The sequence below is a fragment of the Epinephelus fuscoguttatus genome, linkage group LG14, assembly GCF_011397635.1.
Source record: "Epinephelus fuscoguttatus linkage group LG14, E.fuscoguttatus.final_Chr_v1".
Taxonomy (NCBI): domain Eukaryota; kingdom Metazoa; phylum Chordata; class Actinopteri; order Perciformes; family Serranidae; genus Epinephelus; species Epinephelus fuscoguttatus.
In genome coordinates, this window is record NC_064765.1 from 8960837 (window position 1) to 8979777 (window position 18941).

The 18941-nt window shown below is 40.1% G+C and overlaps 1 protein-coding gene across 4 annotated transcripts in view; it reads right to left on the reverse strand.

Annotated features, from left to right (window-relative positions):
- Positions 1 to 184: 184 nt before the first annotated feature.
- The window catches only part of slc8a3 (solute carrier family 8 member 3), a 188886-nt gene continuing 170129 nt past the window's right edge, over positions 185 to 18941 (reverse strand). For all 4 annotated transcript variants that reach the window (XM_049595499.1, XM_049595497.1, XM_049595498.1 and 1 more), the window contains 4 exons: positions 18100 to 18224; positions 17599 to 17698; positions 11841 to 12110; positions 185 to 9882 (listed from right to left, as the gene is read on the reverse strand). In XM_049595499.1, the coding sequence (XP_049451456.1) occupies positions 9506 to 9882; positions 11841 to 12110; positions 17599 to 17698; positions 18100 to 18224 (872 nt within the window). In that variant the 3' untranslated portion in view covers positions 185 to 9505. The remainder of the gene's footprint in view (positions 9883 to 11840; positions 12111 to 17598; positions 17699 to 18099; positions 18225 to 18941) is intronic.

Consider the following 18941-nt stretch of genomic DNA (forward strand, 5'->3'; position numbering starts at 1 on the left):
ACCCCTGCTCTTTATTTTAAGCCAATTGTGCCAGCGTGCGAATCATCCCCGGCCTCCCATTGGCCCAGAGACACGTCAGCAGCATCTTAAGCCCCGCCCTCCCCTCAGCGTCAAACGCTGGTCACCCTTCGAACAGCGTGAACCTGCTCCACGCCAATTAAACACACACAAGGGGTTTGTTTTCTTCAAATTGTCTCCTTTATTTAGTTATTGACCCCCCTCAGCAAAACAAAAATAACCAAAGAACATAACAAAATACTTAACTAATGTTAAAGTCCATGCACAAGTCCCTGAAATAAAAACAGAATCCAGAACAAGGTGTAAAAAACAGTCAACAAAACAGTCAGATGAACAATCCCAACTATTCAGTGGTGTGATGAGGGGATCAGGTGTGTGTGTGTGTGTGTGTGTGTGTGTGTGTGTGTGTGTAGTAGTCAAACAGATTCCTAAAGGGTTCAAATATCCTCCCTTTAATTTGACTTGATTTAAATCCACTTCCTGAAAAACACAATAAAATAAAGCCTAACTTTAGTGTGTTGTGACGTCATGACCACTCTGTAGCTTTGAGGACAGCTTCACTCAGCTCAGGTGAAACAAACTGTACAAACAGTGCAGATGCAGTAACAGTGATTCACGTTGATCAGTGACGAGCATGAGCCCACTCCAGTCCACATCCTGACACACTTCACCAGGTTGTGTCTGCACATTTAATGTTGGTATTTATATGAATATAGAGACAGGATGTCATCAAGGTAGTCACACAAAGGGGGGAAATAAAGATGGTGACAGATAAGATGACATGTGGAAGCCTGTTTCTGCCAAGAAAATAAAAATAAATCAAAGTTAGTCATGGTGAAAAATAAAAATGCTTATGGCACGTCTTAGCCTTCTATATTGATAGTAGATAGTAGATTGATACGGGCCTTTGTGTCTGAAATAGAATAAAATAGAAATGAATTCTATGAAATATATGAAATAGTAAATCAAAATCATGAGATAAATCTAAAATTTAGCTTACAAATTAAAAATGTTGAGCTAGTAAGTCACACCTTTGTCCTAAAATTCTAACATCTAAAATACGGAGTCAAAATTCTAAAAAACAAAAAAAAACAAAAAAGAATATTTTAGTTTACTCATAAGCATGAAATAGTAAATTAAAAGTGTGAGATAAATAAAATAAAATCTTCCCAATATAAAGTCAACATTTTTGCTTAATAAGTGACATAAGAGTTAGTACGTCATAAGAGATATTCAGACTTTTGACTTGAAACTATTAAGTTAAAATTATGAGCTAAGAAGTGAAAATTCTAGCTTATTGAGTTAAAACTTTGTTCAGTCAGTCAAAAGTTCAGGATAAAAATTTAAGAACATGTATGTTATTATAAGAAAATCTTTATAGTAGTAATAGTAAGTCTAAACTTTATGGCTCATGATTTTGATTTACAATTTTTATACTCAACATTATTTTATCATGACTTTTCATTTTTTGTGATCATTACTGTTATTATTATTTTATGGCTATTATCATTCAGATTTTTTTGTGTTTCACTTCTTTCTTTTATTTTTGCTGTATTAATAAAGTTAACTTGACTTTCTGGGAGAAATGTTCTTGAAAGTTTTACATATCAAAGTGATGAAGTAGTAAATCAAAAACTATGAGATAAATAAAAAATGTAGCTTTCTAAGCCAAATTATGAGCTACAAAGTCACACCTTTCACTTATTAGGTCAAAATTTTGAAATATTATGTCAAAATGATGGAATATTACTTTAAGATAGTAAATGGAAATTTTGAGCTACAACTCAAAATTTTTAACAGTCAACAATACAGGATAAAAAGTAAAAAAAAAAAAAACATGATTTCTTACATCAGAATTTTTTTATACTTTTAATATTGTTTTGATTTCAACTTTTCAGATTTCTGGCAGAAATGTCCTTTCATACATAAACATGACAAAGTCACAATTATGAAATAGTAAGTAAGTCAAAAGTGTGATTAAAAAAAACAAAAATTTCAGAAGTCAACATTTAAGCTTAATCAGAGAAAATTAAATCATAAGAGACAGTCAGACTTTTGACCCTAAGTTAGTAAAATAATGAGCCTTCAAGTCAAATTTTTTGCCTACTAAGTCAAAACTTTGTCAAATGTTGCCAGTGGGATAAAAAGTCCAAAATTTTGGCTTACTATGTAAAAAATGTAAGGTGACTTTTTTTTTTTTTTAATAATGACTTTTTATCTTTATATTTTTTCTCTTCCTGGCAGAAATGTTCTTTTACACATACATGGGACGGCTGAGGGCACATTTTGCTTTTGATTTGAACTTTGAACATGAAGCTCTTGTTTTAGACTTCGGGCACAATGAGAATGATTTTTAAAGACGACCTTATTTTCCATCAGGCAGCGAATGAAGACTGATGTGATCTTGTGAGTCTGAGAGAGAGAAAGATCAAAGTGAAAAAGACAGGATGGTCTTAAAGTCAGTTATCTTTCATGTACCTGAAAATGCCTGAACAGATTACAAACATCCCTCTACAGTTACTCACTCTGCAGCGCACAGGACAATCAGCTCAGTGCTGGTTTTAAAATACATGTCAAATCTAAATTTGGAATATTCTGTGTTTGCAAATTGTAAACAAAGCTCTGCTCTGGGATACTTTAACAGCAATATGAAAAACACAAAACCACCAAAACAACCCAGAGGCTCTGCTGGATACTGATGCAGATGTGCAGTGAAGTGCAATCAACAGACATGGAGGGCATTCATATAAAGATGTAAGATACTAGAGAGAGGACTGGTTTCACAGAGATGGAGTAAAAATATGCTTAAAAAAAAAGTAATGAGTAATGCTTTCACTTGGTGTCTGGGGGTAGATGGGAAAAGAAAACTGAAACACAAGAGTCATTCCAAATAAAATATATTTCATCTTATCAGTGCCTAAAACCCTGTTTCCTGGAAATATGTGCACCTCCATGTGTCAGACTGGGACACACACACTTGTGCTTTTTACTGATGCAACACATCACTGTTGTTCTGTGAAAACACCAATTTGGGAGAATTTTTAATCGTTAATCTTAAGTTAGAGGATTTTGGTTTGTTTGTGGAAACCTTTCAAAACCTATAATCTAAAACAGTGGTTCCCAACTGGTGGGTCGCGGTCCAAAAGTGGGTCATGGGTCCATTCTGAATGGACCACGTGTGAATCTGAAACGTGTCAAGTTCGTGAAAAGAGCCTGGTCTCACTCTGAAGTCCCTGAAATCAGACGCTTGGGCAGTGACTTGTGGCATCAGGAAACCAACGAAAAGAGGTGTCCTTTGACGTCGGCACGATACACGACCAGTTGTTTAATGGCATTCAGCGGCGTCAGGGGGAAACGTGGCAGGACAAGAACTAAAGTTAAGGCTGCAAAAGTCCGACTAGGGTGGGTTGGAGGGGTGGTGGATGGGTCCAACGAACACCGACTTTCACTTGAGAGAATGTTGTTCACCTCCTGTAAGATTCTACAGCCAAACCCTGTTCTTTTTTCCTAAACCCAACCATGTGCGTTAGTTGTTGAAGGCAGAAAAAACATCAGTTTGCAGAAGTGTAATTTTTAAAGAAGACGATACATGTAACAGGCAGAACTTGACACGACGTTCTAGAACGTCAACAACCAACACACCCAGGGTACCTTCAGTGTTTAAAAGTCCATGACCAAACGTCGATATGTGACGAGGCCACAGTGAGAATGTGTTGGTAAAAAACACACTTCATTGTTAAGTGAAGTGTAGTTTTCTGCTGTAGAGTGAGTGACTAACAAACAGCTACTTCACAGAGACAGCAAACTAGCCCAACGAAATGGCAAAACGCAAGTCTGACGCCAAATGTCTCAAACTGTGTGGACCTTGAACTAATGACTAAGGAGAAATCTAGACCCTGTGGCTGCACCAGTTGGGAACCACAGCTCCAAAAAACACAAGTCTGCTTATCGTCATTCCTAAAAAAACACTGGGTGACAGTGACATCATGATACACAGACAGTCAACAGGAGTCAGAGACACATAGTCAGGCTCGATTTAAGTCAGTGCAACCAGTGTTGGCTTATGAACCAGAAAGCTGCTTTTATTCCACATCAGTAAAAGAACAAAAAATGTGTTGATCTCAAAAACACCGTCAACTTTGGAAATATGCTTTTTTATTTTTGACATCTCATTGCAGGCCAGGAAAAACATACCCATCCATTAAAATGTGCCCCTTTTCTGTTACACAAACAAAAAGTTAAAAGAACAGTGTTCACCTGTCGATGAAGCTCTCCTCAGTGTCCACTTCTATTTCACTTATATCCCACAGGCTGAGAAAAAAAAACCCAGACTGGTGCCTTGAGAGGTGGTGTGTATGATAAATATTTTCCCACAGAATTAAGACATGTATCTTTAAGACAGAATGACAGCTGAGAGTGGTGCCCTTTGTGAGGAACAACACCGCCTGTGCACACGGGTGCGAAGAGGACGCACAGCCTGGCAACATGCACAGCACACAAACACACACCGGCCGACGTTCAGCTTCGACACATCCCCGCAGATACAAACCAAGAGTACAACCAAAGAAACAAACAGCCACAAAAGGCCGAGATAAAATTAAAAACACTGGCAAGTCTTTGACATCATGAACACCTGCTGAACTCAAGACTGAAAATATTTCCTGCTGCAGGATTTGAACAAGGGAAAAGGGTGACAGTTCAAAAAAATAAAATCATAAAAAAAAACTTCACACTTCCACTGACACTGGCTCAGATGAAGCGACCGCAGATAACCTGTACTGTAGATGAGATGTGAGTCGTGTTGACATGCTCCCCCCGCAGGACACCTATACTGTGTCTATGTAAACATACACTGAAAATTATGTACAGAATGTGGGTTTGTGTTGCGTCTGAACGGGACAGTCAGCCCAACTGTCCTCCCTCTTGTGCAGCAGCAGTGGACCCATTGCTCTACTCTGAATGTGTGTGTGTTTATATGTAAGAGAGAGATAGAAGGAGACGGAGGCGGGTGGAGCAGGTGTGGTCCAGGGCCGGGAAAAGAGCATCCGATTCAGCCACGAGACGTATTTACAACACTGCTCACCACAAAGGAAGAACACTAAGGAGGAGGAGGAGGAAGAGGAAGAGGAGGAGGAGGAAGAGTGCTCAGTAGAGAAGTAGAAGAAGGGATGACCACAGGGACTGGAGATTGACATCCCCCTTGTGGAAATACAGTGTCACTGCCACTTACTTTTTTTTTTTTTTTTTGTAGTTTAATTTTTATTTTTTTAAAACAGATGTTGCATCCCACCTCTTTGGTAATCTCTTGGGTGATTTTTAACTTAGCCAAGAACTGACTGATTATATACTAACATACACTTCAATGCAAATTAAGTAATAAACATATTTTCTGCTGCTTCTTGGGAGTTTTAAATGTTTTTTTTTTTTGACTCTCTCGTTTTTAAAAACAAAGCACCAGTCGTGTGTTAAACAGCATTCAGTATCAATATCAGGCTACTTTCAGATTCAACCTGGAGCTATCTGCTGCTCCGACACCCACACCTGCTGCTTCACTGAAGAGTTTCGATCCAAAATGAGCATCACTGACTCCTACTCTTTACATAATGAGCAAAAATAAAGTTGTTATGGTGAAAAATGTAATTTGAGTCATTTTTTGAAGTGCTCCCAACAACACACCCACAAATCTGACCTTGACTCTCTGTAAACATCAAGAGAAGACAGATTTACTTTGTTAAAGCTGCATTAATTCATATTTAACGAAGGATTAAATGTGGGATGTGAAAGGTGCAACCGTAGAAATGAACCCATTCAAATGAACGTAGCAGGATGGTCAGAGAGGCGTCCATTTTTCTGTGTAACATTGCCATGTAACGGTTGTAGCAGCTTCTAGCAACTTCTGTTTAAACTTCCATAAACAAACCAACCATTTCATTTCTATGGGTGCAGTTCCCCTCAGTTCCATAAAGTACTTCAGCAGTTTTAGCTAACTCCACTGTATGCTAGCTTCCCAGCACCAAAAAAAAGTTAGCATCTAGCTTGTGAGCAAAGTTTGAGCATTTAGTAGCTAAAGCAACAGATATATCCCTTAGGGGTTGTCAGAGAACAAAACAGAGCTGAAAACATGTTGAATATCTGATTTACCTTCATCAGGTGTTTAAAAACTGCTGTGTCTACAATCACCAAAGGAATCATACACAAAGCTAAGCTGACGGTGAAACCTCTGGGTTCTGCTACATAAGTGAGAAAGCCTCATTTAAAAACATATTAACTTCTGTAATGACGCTAATTAGGCTATTGCAAACTTCAGCCTTTGAACATGACCTAGCGTAGCTCAATTAGAGGTCATGTCATGTTCTCTTTCTCCAGACAGGACGGGTAATTTAAAAAATAAACACTGTAATATCATTATTTACTATTTCTGTTAAAATGGCTTTTAGCATAGCTAACTTTTTCAACTTATTCTCATACAACAGTTTTTATTATATCTTATGAAAACGTACATATAATGGGTTATATGGTATCTAACTGATTAGCACCCCACAAATACCTTGGCATGTTATGTACTTAACATGAAGTTACGCAGGTTCGGCAAGGAAAGTTGCGTAGGTTAGGTTTAGGAAAAGAAACATAGTTGGGCGGTGCCTCATAACGGACTTAACATAAAGTTAGGTACCAAACATGAATCATCACGTAACATACTTAACGTACAGTTACATACTTGACATGAAAATATGTAGGTTAGATTTAGGAAAAGAAACATTGTTGGGCGTCATCACGTTACGTACTTAACTGAAAGTTACGTTAAGTTTTGTAGATTAGGTTTACAAAAACAAACATGATCGTTTGTCCTCAAGTTATGTACTTTCTGTAAAGCTACATACTTGACGTGAAGTTACGTAGGTTAGGCAAGTAAAGTTATGTGGGTTAGGTTTAGGAAAACAAACATTGTTGGACTTTGTCTCGTCATGTACTTACATAAAGTTATGTACCTAATGTAAAGTTTCGTAGGTTAGGCAAGTTATGTGGGTTAGGTTTACAAAAAGAAACATGGTTGAGTGTCATCAAGTTAAGTAGTTAATGTAAAGTTGTGTACTTGATGTAAAGTTTTGCGGGTTAGACAGGTAAAGTTACGTGGGTTAGGTGCAGGAAAAGAAACATCGTTGGGTGTTGACATGTTACGTACTCGTTACATTATGTACTCAATGTACAGTGTAGGATAGTTTAGGCAAGTAAAGTTACATAGGTTAGGAAAAGAAACGTGGATGGACATTGTCATGTTTTTGTACTGAAGAAACATACTTGATGTAAAGTTACGTAGGTTAGGGTTAGCAAAGTGAAGTTATGTAAGTAGGCCTGAGGTTAAGGTGAAGAAACATGTTGATGTGCCTTAAAATAACTCAAAGTTCACTTGAGTTCACTTCACTTCACAAGCGCCGATCTCCTGAGGTACAGTCCTGTGTTTGTTTGACCCCTCCACCACCCCAACCTCATGCGAACTTTCGTTGTTGTTTTTTTCACTTTGTTCTCTTCTCCTGTCAGCACATCGTTTACGTAATTGCAGCCCTCCCAATAATGTGGGTTACACGATTTACTTGTTCATGATTACGCGGGGATACGAATTCTGGTGCATTACTTTTCATACCAGCAGTGCATGAGAACAGCGTGACTTTTTCGGTATACCCTAGACCATTGTAGGTTAAATGTCACCAGAGACTGGTGGCTAGCTGTAACAACAGCAGGACACAAAGTGCAGAGCGGTGTAGACATTGTTAGATGGCATAAATTCCAGCTAAAAAGATATGGCAGAAAGTTAGGATAATGCTAAGGCTAACGTATGGCTAAAGGTTTGACCTTCATAGATACCCAATTATTTTAAAAAGTGGAAACCAGGACCATGATGAATTGTTTTCAGAAATACAGATGAAAGAAACCCTAAATTTGGCACTAAGATACAGAAGCTAGTGAAACAGAAGCTAGCGAAACAGGAGCTAGCGAAACAGCAGCTAGCAGACTAGCATGACTAGCTAGCAGCTAGCATGACTTCAGCTTTTTGGCAGGTCTTGTGTTGCTTGTTCTGCTGCCCCCTTATAAACCAAATATATCTATCAATGCAGCTTTGAAAACTGTTATGCTCAATTTTAGGAGGAAACTCTTCAGTAGTTGAGCTGAGCTAAGAGCTCGTCAGTGTCAGTGTGGGCGGCTGCAGCAAACGCCTCTCCCTCCACAGGCACTCTGTTCAGTCCATAGTGACACCTTTAATATTGGCCTTTTGCACATGTACAAGTAGAAGTCTCCATAAATAGAACTATACAGCAAAGTGCATGGAAGGAACAGTACAAAAATACCTCTGAATTTAACCTCTGCAGCAACACGTTGTTTTTTTTTTTTTGTTCTTTTTTTGGATTTCTGATTGAAAAGGTGAAAACTCGAGTGAGACCAAGATATCAGTAAATAAATAAAATACAATGTCATACTTTTACCTAGGCAAGATACATAACTCTTAGAAATGTGAAGACATCGTTCCAGTATATAGTTTGACCCCCCCTCCCCTCCCCATCCCGCTTAGCCACAGCAATCCTCTGTTGTTAGAGCAGAAGGTGACCACATTTAAACAAATATTCAAAATATACAGAAAATATGGAAATATATTATATATAGATACGTATAGAGTACGGAAGTAATGTTCAGGGCAGTTTGACCACGTTCACTGTGTCCACCTCTTCCTCCTCGTCTGTTTGAATGGTGATTCGTCTGCCAGTATGAACTGTCACTGTCGCTCCTCTTCTTCATCTTCTTCTTCATCGTGTGATATCTGAGAACTCTGCAGTGCTCCTTAGGAAACTATGCAAATAAAAATAAATACTATGAATCCATCCCACTGTCACTCAACAACATATTCCCATTTACAATATTATCTTTTTGTTATTCCTTAACGTAGATCAGAAAATAGTTCTTTTATTCCTCCTTTTGTCTGTGTGTGTGTGTTTGTTTTATTTTATTTTTTTGTTTTATTTATTTTTGCGTTTTTATCGCCAAAATACTTTTTAAAAAAAGTCGTTCTCGTCGGATGTTGAGAAAAATATAGACCTCTGATTAACTCAACTCTCTCCGGTTATAAGACTGCAGTCTCTTCCAGTGGAATGCAGGACCAACCCGGCATCGGCATCTTCTGGACTCAGAGGTAACCCAATCCCAACTGTAAGCACACTCGCACAGGCTCAGGACGGCTCCCCTGCAGCCGGGGCGGACAGGCCTGTTGGCACTAGAGGGCAGGATAATCACCTCCAAGCATCCTTACAGAAGGGGTTGAGGGAGAGAGAGAGAGAGGGAGGGAGGTGTCTGGGAAAACCCTGGGTCTACCTCTTCTGTCCTTTCATACCAAACAAGACTGACCCAAATTCCACAGTGAGAATTCGCTCTGTTACCTCTGAAGTTGTACTTTGAACCCCTGCATGTTTGTTTTCTCTCACGCTGAAGTCTTTGCTGCTTAGAAGCCCTCTATATGACAGTAGGCCTCCAGACTGGAGAAGAGGATGTAAAGGAACCAGAGGCCGAAAAGGAAGGCTGACGTGGCCAGTCTGTGTCCCCGGGGCCCGCCCAGTTCTCCTCCGATGTGGGCCCGGCGCCGGTAAAGCAGCACCGAGATGGCCAGGAAGGCGAAGATGGTGAAGAGGGTGACGGAGAAAGCCAGTGAGCCGGCTTCCACCACAAACGGCTTTCCTTTCATGTGCCAGTAGATGGCCGCCACCGACCAGGCCATGCCGATTCCCAAGAAGACGTTGACGGCGTTGCTGCCGGTCACATTCCCGATAGAGGCATCTGCGTAGGTGTCCTGGACTGCTGATACCTTACTGGCAAAGGTATCTGTGGAGAGAAGTCAGTACATGTTAATTTAAACATTGGTGATTGGTGCAAAGAAGTACATGACATCACCATTTCCAAACTGCATCCTGCCTATATTTAACTACAGGAAAAAGCACAAACAAAACAAACAAACAAACCCAAAGATGTCTCATCGGAAACTAGAAAAGTGCACTTAGTGGGGCGCAGATCTCCACCAGGTTTTTGAGATACACAGAATTGTGTAATATTGTAGCCAGATGTTGAAGCTGAGCATCCTGGTTCACCGAACTGTTTAAACAGGACAATAAGTCCAAACTTCTTAATTCAAACATTGTTATTTATTTAGAATATTTTGTTGTAACACATCTTTTGTTGTAACAACTCCCTCTCTACCTTTTTTGAGCTGGTCCAATCATTAGGAGTGCTATGGGAATATATATACCATTATTAATGAACCAAACTCTTGGAGCGCCGAGCTACTTTGGACAAAGACATCAACCGTTCATTCTGCTGGGTCTAAAAGTTTGCAATCACTCCAGCAGCTGCTCCTCTCATCCATCGATCTGATGTGATCAGATCTGAATGGATCGACTGATCAATTATCCAGCCCGCGGGTCGCAAACTGCTGCTGAAGACAAAAAACTCATGGAGAGTTCCACCTGTGCTGTGTTTACGAAGCCGCAAAGACCTCCGGATTTAGAGAGGGAACACAAAATGCCACCACACATAGATTCTACTTCTGTGGGAAACAGTGGGATAATCTGCAGATACTTTTACTTTTCTATGGACGTCAGTTTTTGAGCCTAGCTCACTCTAAATCACCTCGACTGTTTCTTACAAAATGCACATATCTAAAAAGAGACTCTCGTCTGTTGAGTCTGGGGCATAGGGCAATCTCCCTTCCTCTTAACCTTGGAAGCTTTGGCAATGGAGCCAGCTAGGCACCCTTATCTGGGCAGGTATACTCCCTCCGCAACAACTGGGAGACGATAGATGGAGTGCGCTCATAACAAAGGTCATGTAGCCTGTCCTTCACAGTTTCTACTTCCGAATTTTGGAAACTTACCCCCCCTACTGACCGGTTAACATGAATGAGGAGTCAGCAGCCAACGAAGAGTCTTTCAACAACTGTGAATCACTGCAACTACAACAGGTCTTTGAACTCACAGTGATAAATGTGCACAAAAATATTAGGCTGATGGGTCCAGTAGTTTGTGAGATAAGCTGTGGACAGACAGATTCACACACACGACCAAACATATGCTCTGCGCTAGGCTTATGGCCAGTGGACATGATGAAACTTTGACTGAAAGCCTGTGTATGTCGTTCACGGCTGAGTAAAAAAAAAAAAAAGGGTTATATATCATTAAGCTCACATCTAATTCATGGTACAGTTCCTGGCCCTCAGGATGATGTTTATCATTAGTGCTTTTCAGTTTTGTTTCTTAGTGTTTCCACAAATCTCCCATTATTCCTGTTACCTTTCGCCTCATTCCTCCTCAATCTCTCAGTTTCCTAAAGAAGATAAACATGCTGGAAGCAAAGTCCCATTTCCTGTCAAATCCACCTGTTGCTCAAGATATAAATTGCTCTGTGAAGGCCAGCTGAGGCTGGCAATCTTCTCTGTATTGGTTTTGTTTGTTTATAATATTAATATGTCTTTTTTTCCTTCCAAAATGAATGCAGTGATGATTTATTAATGCTGCACATAGGACCTTTAATAACAAATATGCTGACAGAGTCAAAGTTTTCGGGACATATTCATATCCTGTCGGGTGAAAATGTCAGTTTGGAGGAAATAAGAATATCAGCCATCTTGATGACAAAGCATGTGTGGCTGTTTGAAAGAGGCTCATGAAGTCACAGGTTTTTCTCAGACTGTAAAAGAAGCACATCATCTATCAACTGACAGAAAATTTTAGAGGACAGATTTTCACGTCACAAACAGGAGTGCATTAACAAAGACGCCCTCTTCTCACCTGGGACTGATGTACCAAGCGCCACAAACACCACAGCAGTCACCGAGTCCTTGAGGCCGATGGTGCAGCCAAAGTGAGACGCCAGGTCGCCAATGACGGCCGTGAGCAGGCCGATGATGACGATGGAGACAACGAAACAGGCCCAGCCGTGCAGGTAGTCTGTGGGAGGAACGCAAGCAAACAGGACCTTCCAGAAGACGGTGAGGAAGTGCATGACGTAGTCGAAACAGGACGGCAGCCGCTCTTCCCCTGTGTCCTCTTCGTCCTCATCTGTTGGGGAGGAGTGGGGCCGAGTGGGAGGTGGAGGAGACAGCGGGGGTGAAAGGTGGGGTAGATTGAAGCATAATGGGATGACAGGAGAGAGTTGAGCAGCAGAGGGGACACAGAGATTGCAGAATATTTGGGCAAAGACAAAGAGAGAGGGGTGAAGGAGGGAAAGTAAATATTAACAGAAGAGGCCGAGAGGGAGAAAAGAGGAAGAGATAGAAAATGAAAAAGCCAAAGAGAATATGACAGGGAGAGAAAACAGAAAGACAGATGATGAAGCACAAAGAGGAGGAGGATAAAGAGCCAGAGAAGAGTTGGAAAACGTTGGCGAGATAAAGGATCGATAAAGGAGATAAGGGATGACAGAGAGGGGAAGGAAGAGAACAACATTCTCTTAAAATGGCACATTGACTTATTTTTCAGCCGAAGACATCAAATCTCTTCAGCCTGAGGTTACTGGTGTTACAGTTAGTCAACTTTAAACTCGCTACAGAAACATATCTAGATTGATCGATGCTATCTTTTTGCCTCAGGGTGTTTTTAATTACTTAAAAAGAGCGGTAGGTTTTTGTCTTTTAAAACAACACTTCACTCTTAAAATGACCCCTTGTATATCAGTTACACATGGTGTGTTACATTGAATTTGTAAAGAAAACTTTGTTTTTCGCTGCGGTGAATGAAGAACCCAAATATGGAGAATATTCTTGATGAATTAAAGTAAAAGATTACCATGTTTAACATCACCAAAACTATATTAAAACCTCTGATTACAAACTCTCACTCAACTCGTGCAGTATAATCCAAGTGTCATTTATCCAGTCGAATGCCCAGTATTTCCTAAACACATGCATTTTCACTACAACAATATGAAAATCAGTGCAAACAAAGTACGTCGGAATTCTGCTTCAGCGGAGCTCATACACACACTTGTGCTCATGCACACTCAGGGCGTGCTCCTCGTAGGCAGAAGTGTTTCATATTGTAATTTATTAGTGAAAATGCATGTGTCTGGGAAGTACTGAGGATACGACTGGATATATGAGACTTGGATTATAGTGTACAAGTTGTCTGAGAGTTTGTAAACAAATGTTCTGATATAATTTTGCTGTTGTTTTTTACACTTTTTATTTATGAACATTTTTTACATTCCATAAGTATAGAAACAAAAGAAATAGATAAGTAGTACACAGAGGGGAAAAAAGACAAATATGGAGTCATGGGATCACCTGGATTGGCTTCACGGCACACCATTTGAGAACCACTGGGTTAGATTTATGAAACAACAACGAGTAGAACAAAAGAGCTTTTAGCTAAGATGTATTACCACTTTCCACATGTTGGAAAACTCCTGCTGTTTGTTCTGGCATGATATTTGCCAAAGTGTTGGTGACATTCTTATGTAAACAAAATGACGTACACACACAAGAGCCATTTTGTAAGATATATGGACATGACCCGACCATTTTTGCTGACCTCCATAACATAACTATCGTGACCAAGGGCACTGATTTTGTTTCAGCTTTGGGGGGGACACATATGAGAGGTGGGGTTTAAGTTCCTCCCAAGAAAATCTGACCGCAAAAAGCTTAATTTTCTGCATTTTGGTGAGTTTTTAGGCACCGATTTGAGCATTTTCTGCATCAATGTATGGTGGAAATATCTTCAGTTTAATCAGAATAAGAGTCCTCTGCTAATGTAAATGTGGGAAGTCCCATTGAGATTGAAAATCTCTCATATGCCCAGTTCAGATCAAAGATTCGCAACAAGACGTTCTAAAAACCTGCCAGTCCACACCAATGCAACTAGATGAGATGGTGTATCATCTCTATGCAACGACTCTGTTCTTCTGTTCTGATTTGCAGCTTTTCAGACTTATTTTGTGGCTGAATATAATTTGTAGCTTCTTAAAATATGAATGAGGATAGTGATAGTGAGATACTGGCTACAGCTGCATTTGTAGTAGTGATGAAACAGTGAAAAACAGAAACAAAACCTGCATCAGATGGACTGTATTCATAATAACTACACCTCAATAATATAAATAACCAGCGCCAATTAATCAGTCAGAGAGAAAGTAACAAGGTGATTGGCTGCTGAAAGCCATGACATGCTTTATATTTAAAACAGCTGCCGGTGATTTGACCAGCCGAGTTGCATGTGACACCATCAGGCGGCCTAAGACGAGCTCAGACGGCCAGTTCACACAGCTGCAACTTTTCTCTGCAATGTTCTACAATGGTTTTTGGTCTGAACTGAGCTTTACAAGAGAGACCTGGCAAAAGTTGCAGCCAATCAAAAAAGATTAAAATACAACAAATACAACATACAATACAAAAAAAGCCAAAATAAAACAACAACTATTCAAACACAGTGCCCATAAATTCATCGTGCCCCCCAGAATCTATGCCTATGAATGTGCCTGTGCATTTGCTCAGCTGAACCACGCTTGCTGTGGTCTCCGTCTCATAAAAGTGTCATAATTTAACAGCTCTAAATGTAAATGGACAGCCTCCTCGGCCTCCTCAGGTGGAGAAGCCGGGCGTCCTCCGTGTCCCAGCAGCTCACAGGAAACTCAGCGGACAGGAGGGACACTGCTGATTCAAAGTGTCAGGCCATGTGAGCTGCATGCATTTTTCAGCCACGGGTGGATCATGAAAAAATAAAGAGCACCGCTGGATTAAATATTTCAGCACCAAAGTGAGGAGGCGAGGCCTTGGCGGTGCCCACGACACGGTGGCTGTGACTGCAGCGGACAGAGCGGCGGCTGCACTGCAGGCTGATCTGATGCTGCTGTCGCCTGACGTGATGGATGAGTTTCCTCTAACGTACATGAGATTATTTCAGGGCTTCAAGGGCTTCGCTTTCTGAGAGAACTCCACTTAAATGAGTTTTTGAAAGCTCACACTGACACCCGAATTTTTGAGCAGAAGTTGGTGGTAGCTGATATTTTGACTACATTTGATATGCAAAGTTAGACAAGAAGATACATAACACTCACATATCTAAGGCTGCAACTAAAGATTATGTTCACTGTCAATTAATCTGTCGATCATTTTCTTGATTAACTGATCAGTTGTTCGGTCTTTAAAATGTCAGAAAGTGATGAAAAATGTCAGTCAGTGTTTTCCGGAGCCAAAGATGGCGTCCTCAAATGTCTTGTTTTGTCCACAACGCAAAGATATTCAGTTTACTGTCACAGAGGAGCAAAGAAACTAGAAAGTATTCACATTTCAGAAGCTGCAATAAAAGAGTTTTAACTTCCTCTCTTAAAAAAAATACTTGAACCGATTCATCGATTATAAAATTAGTTGCCAATTAATGTAGTAGATGAACAGTTTTACACGTACTGTATCTATCTGTTAAATATGAAGCTAACAACTGTAGTAGGTTAGCTTAGCACAAGAAGGTGTTTTATCTTGTGTGTCTTGTGTAATTTGTCCAGCTGCTGGCAGTAGCTTCATATTTACCATACCCATTAATCATCTAACTCTCAGCTAGAAAGCAAATAAGTATGTTTCCAAAAATGTCAGATTTTTCCTTTAAAGACCCTCAAAATTAGCATTTAGATAAGGGATCATGAAACCCTTTACAAATTAAATCGTCAATTAGCAGCTCTTAAAGCTGTGGTTGGTAACTTTTATAGAAATAGGTTTTTGTCATATTTGCTTAAACTGTTACTGTTATCCTGACGGTACATGAGACGGATAATCTGTGACAAAAAATCATGTTCCACTGCCTCCTTGTGTTTCCTGTGCTAGAATCCATTACACCTGAATGAAAACAGCCTGTTCTCATTCCAAAGTTGTCGAATATCGCTGCTATGTCAGTGATTTCAGTGTTAGACACCTTACGACAAAAACTACCTTGTGTGTAAAATGGCCGTATGTAAGCTTTGGCAGTGTTATGATACGCCACCGGTCGGATGGATGTCACCCGATGGGGCAGTTTGATATACAGCTGGATGGCATCAGCTTGAAATGCTTTGACAGTAAGGGGGCGTTCACACAGAAATGAGACGCTAGAGACGTGGCGCTTCAAAGACGCTTGAAACGCTGGAAACGCTTATTCAATGCACGCTAGCTACTGGCACCTGACGCTCAAAAAGTTGAAAATATTTTAACTTTTCAGCATCTATGCGCGTCTAAAAAGAAGCGTCTACAAAAAGTGTCTACGGAAAAACGGCTGTCTAAAAAGACACTTGAATGCCAGTCAGACGCGCTGTATCATAGGAAAACAATGGTTTTACTGGCATCGTGTTTCTGGCGTTTCATCTCGGTGTGATCGCTCCCTAAGGATGTAATAAGGAGCTGGAAAGTCAATGTAGTGTAGGAAGTGGATCGGTCCAACAAACCCTGGACTTTCACCCGGAAGGCCGGTGTTCACTTCCCATATAAATGCAGAGCCATGATGTTTTCTAAACCTAACTGTGTGCTTTTGTTGACGTTCAGGTGTTGATAGCTGCAACCTGGAATGCAGGAGGATACCTAGCATGTAATATGTAGACATTAAAGGCCAATGACAAAGCAGTGATATGTGATGACTTGGGATGAGTGCTGAAAACAACTTATCAGAGCTGAAGAGTCTTTAATGTAGCTGTCAATCATGTCAATCACTGCTCATTAACTGGAATGAATCTGTCAAACTAGGCAGCACTGATCAAATTTGAATCAAGATTCTGTCACTGCATCGGCTATTTCTCACCTCCAATGTTTTCAGAGACATATTTTAGTTACTGTTTAGCTGTTAAATAAGAAGGCTTGCTGCAGCCAGTGGACACGACTAAAATCAGCACATTGTCTAGTTTGATGGCAGTTCAAGAGCAGTGATTTATCTATCTGTTTTTTTTATTTATTTTATTTGTTTCACATACATAAATACAAAACAAAAGGTAACAAAAAAATATTGAAAAAGTGCTTGTGAGGGTGTGGTAGAAACCTGTGCTGGCTTAAATACAAAAAGTCAAAACTGTCAGATACATTTCGAACCATGAACCCCGGGAACCATTGATTAGTGACAGTGCTAACCACTGCTCCACCGTGCCACCTGCAGTCTCAGCAAATAAAACTTGTTTTTTATGAAAGTTACCAACTGTAGCTTTAATGACAGAAAGATATATATTCAATATCAGGCAAAAGTTGAACACTAAATTAATGATGAATAAATGTTGTTTACAAAAATGTGAAAAATCACATAAATAATTTAAACGTAGGAATGAAACAGAATATTATTTTCACATTTTTCACACAGTAATGGTGCTCATCATGTCTGTATTTAAACAATATATACTATATTTGAAAATATGTAAATAACAAGACAGGGCAGTCTGACCATAAAACTCTAAAACTTTCCATCCAATCATCACTTTAGACATTTATTTGACTGATATCCAAACACTGACCATGACAAAATGATAAGTGTATTTGTGGAGACAGTGTATTTGTGTGCAGCCTCTTGAAGTCAGAGCAGAAACATGGTGTTATTTCTACTGTACCTGCACTGACTGTGATGGCCTCCATGAACTGGTCTCTCCATGAGTTGGTTCCCACCACCAGCGCCAGGTTGGTCTTCTTAATCAGCTTGTCCACTGTGCTCTGTGTGACACACATCCAGACAAACACAAGAGTGAAATCTGCTCTTATTTATGTTCAGAGGAGAAATACATGAGCCTCGCCACATGATGGCAGTGGCATCAAGTCCCAGGCAGCAGCAACCCCTGTTTGATGCATGATTAAACCACACACCAGAAACAAACACGGTGGGTATATTTTTTCAGTTGAGGAGGTTAGAGGATGCATATAAACAATATCTCCTCTAGAAATGCTTCTGTGTGGGTTGGGAGGCCTCTGAAGAGCATCTGCTAAAATTAGAAATATGTAGCTGTCATCTGAGGCAAGCTGGCGGCTGGGTTAGCTCTCTGTTGTCTGTGTGGCTGCATGGAAAACACTGGTTCCAGCTGTAATAATCAGGCTGTTTGAAGGGTAACCTCTCCCACCTTAAACTCGTATGATTCTTCAATAATGACTTCCAGCTTGGAGTGCTCCCCCAGCACTGGTTTTCCCATCTCTGCGATCCGCCTGGCTTCCTCCTCGTCTGATGTCATCGTCCTGTCTGGTACATCTGAGCGGAGAGGGCGAGACGGAGCAGAGTAAAAAAGAAATCACGGTGTGAAAGATGCCAGTCAAAATGAGAGGATGCTCAGCTGATTAACTAATGTTGCACTTCACACAGCGTACAAACAAAACATCAGAGGGTTGCCTCGTCTGGAACAGTTTGGATTTATTCAGCGTTTATAAAGTCCAGGATTTAAGAAGCAGCATTATATATTTGCAGTCATGTCTGTCACACTCCATCAGAGCAAAGTGAAAAACTATAAGATTTACTGTAGTAATGTCGACTAAATAGCTGCTTTGTACAGAGCCTCCTCTGTGGAAGGCGTCTTGGTGGCGGTCCAACTTTGTTATGTAAAGGTTAGACAAATTCATGCTTGATTAATCCGGGACAAAACACAGCAGAGGCAAATATCTCGTGCAGATTTATTTCTTCTATCCAAAAGAGCTGGAGTTACAATGACTTTCAAGGTCCTGCACGTCACACAGAGCACTTGTTTTAATTGTGACTTTGTCTACAAATCCTTCCTTTGAGAGTGTCCAAAATATAAATCCGAACACATCTTTTTTGACATCTGATTTTTGAGAGGAAATGAAAATAAAATAAAATAAGTTATCCCACAAGTTACAGAGTACTGACATATGACACTATGGCACAGTTAACCTGTTAAACTATTACCCATTCACTTTAGTTCTTCAATCAAACTAATGTTGGGTTGCCAGATCC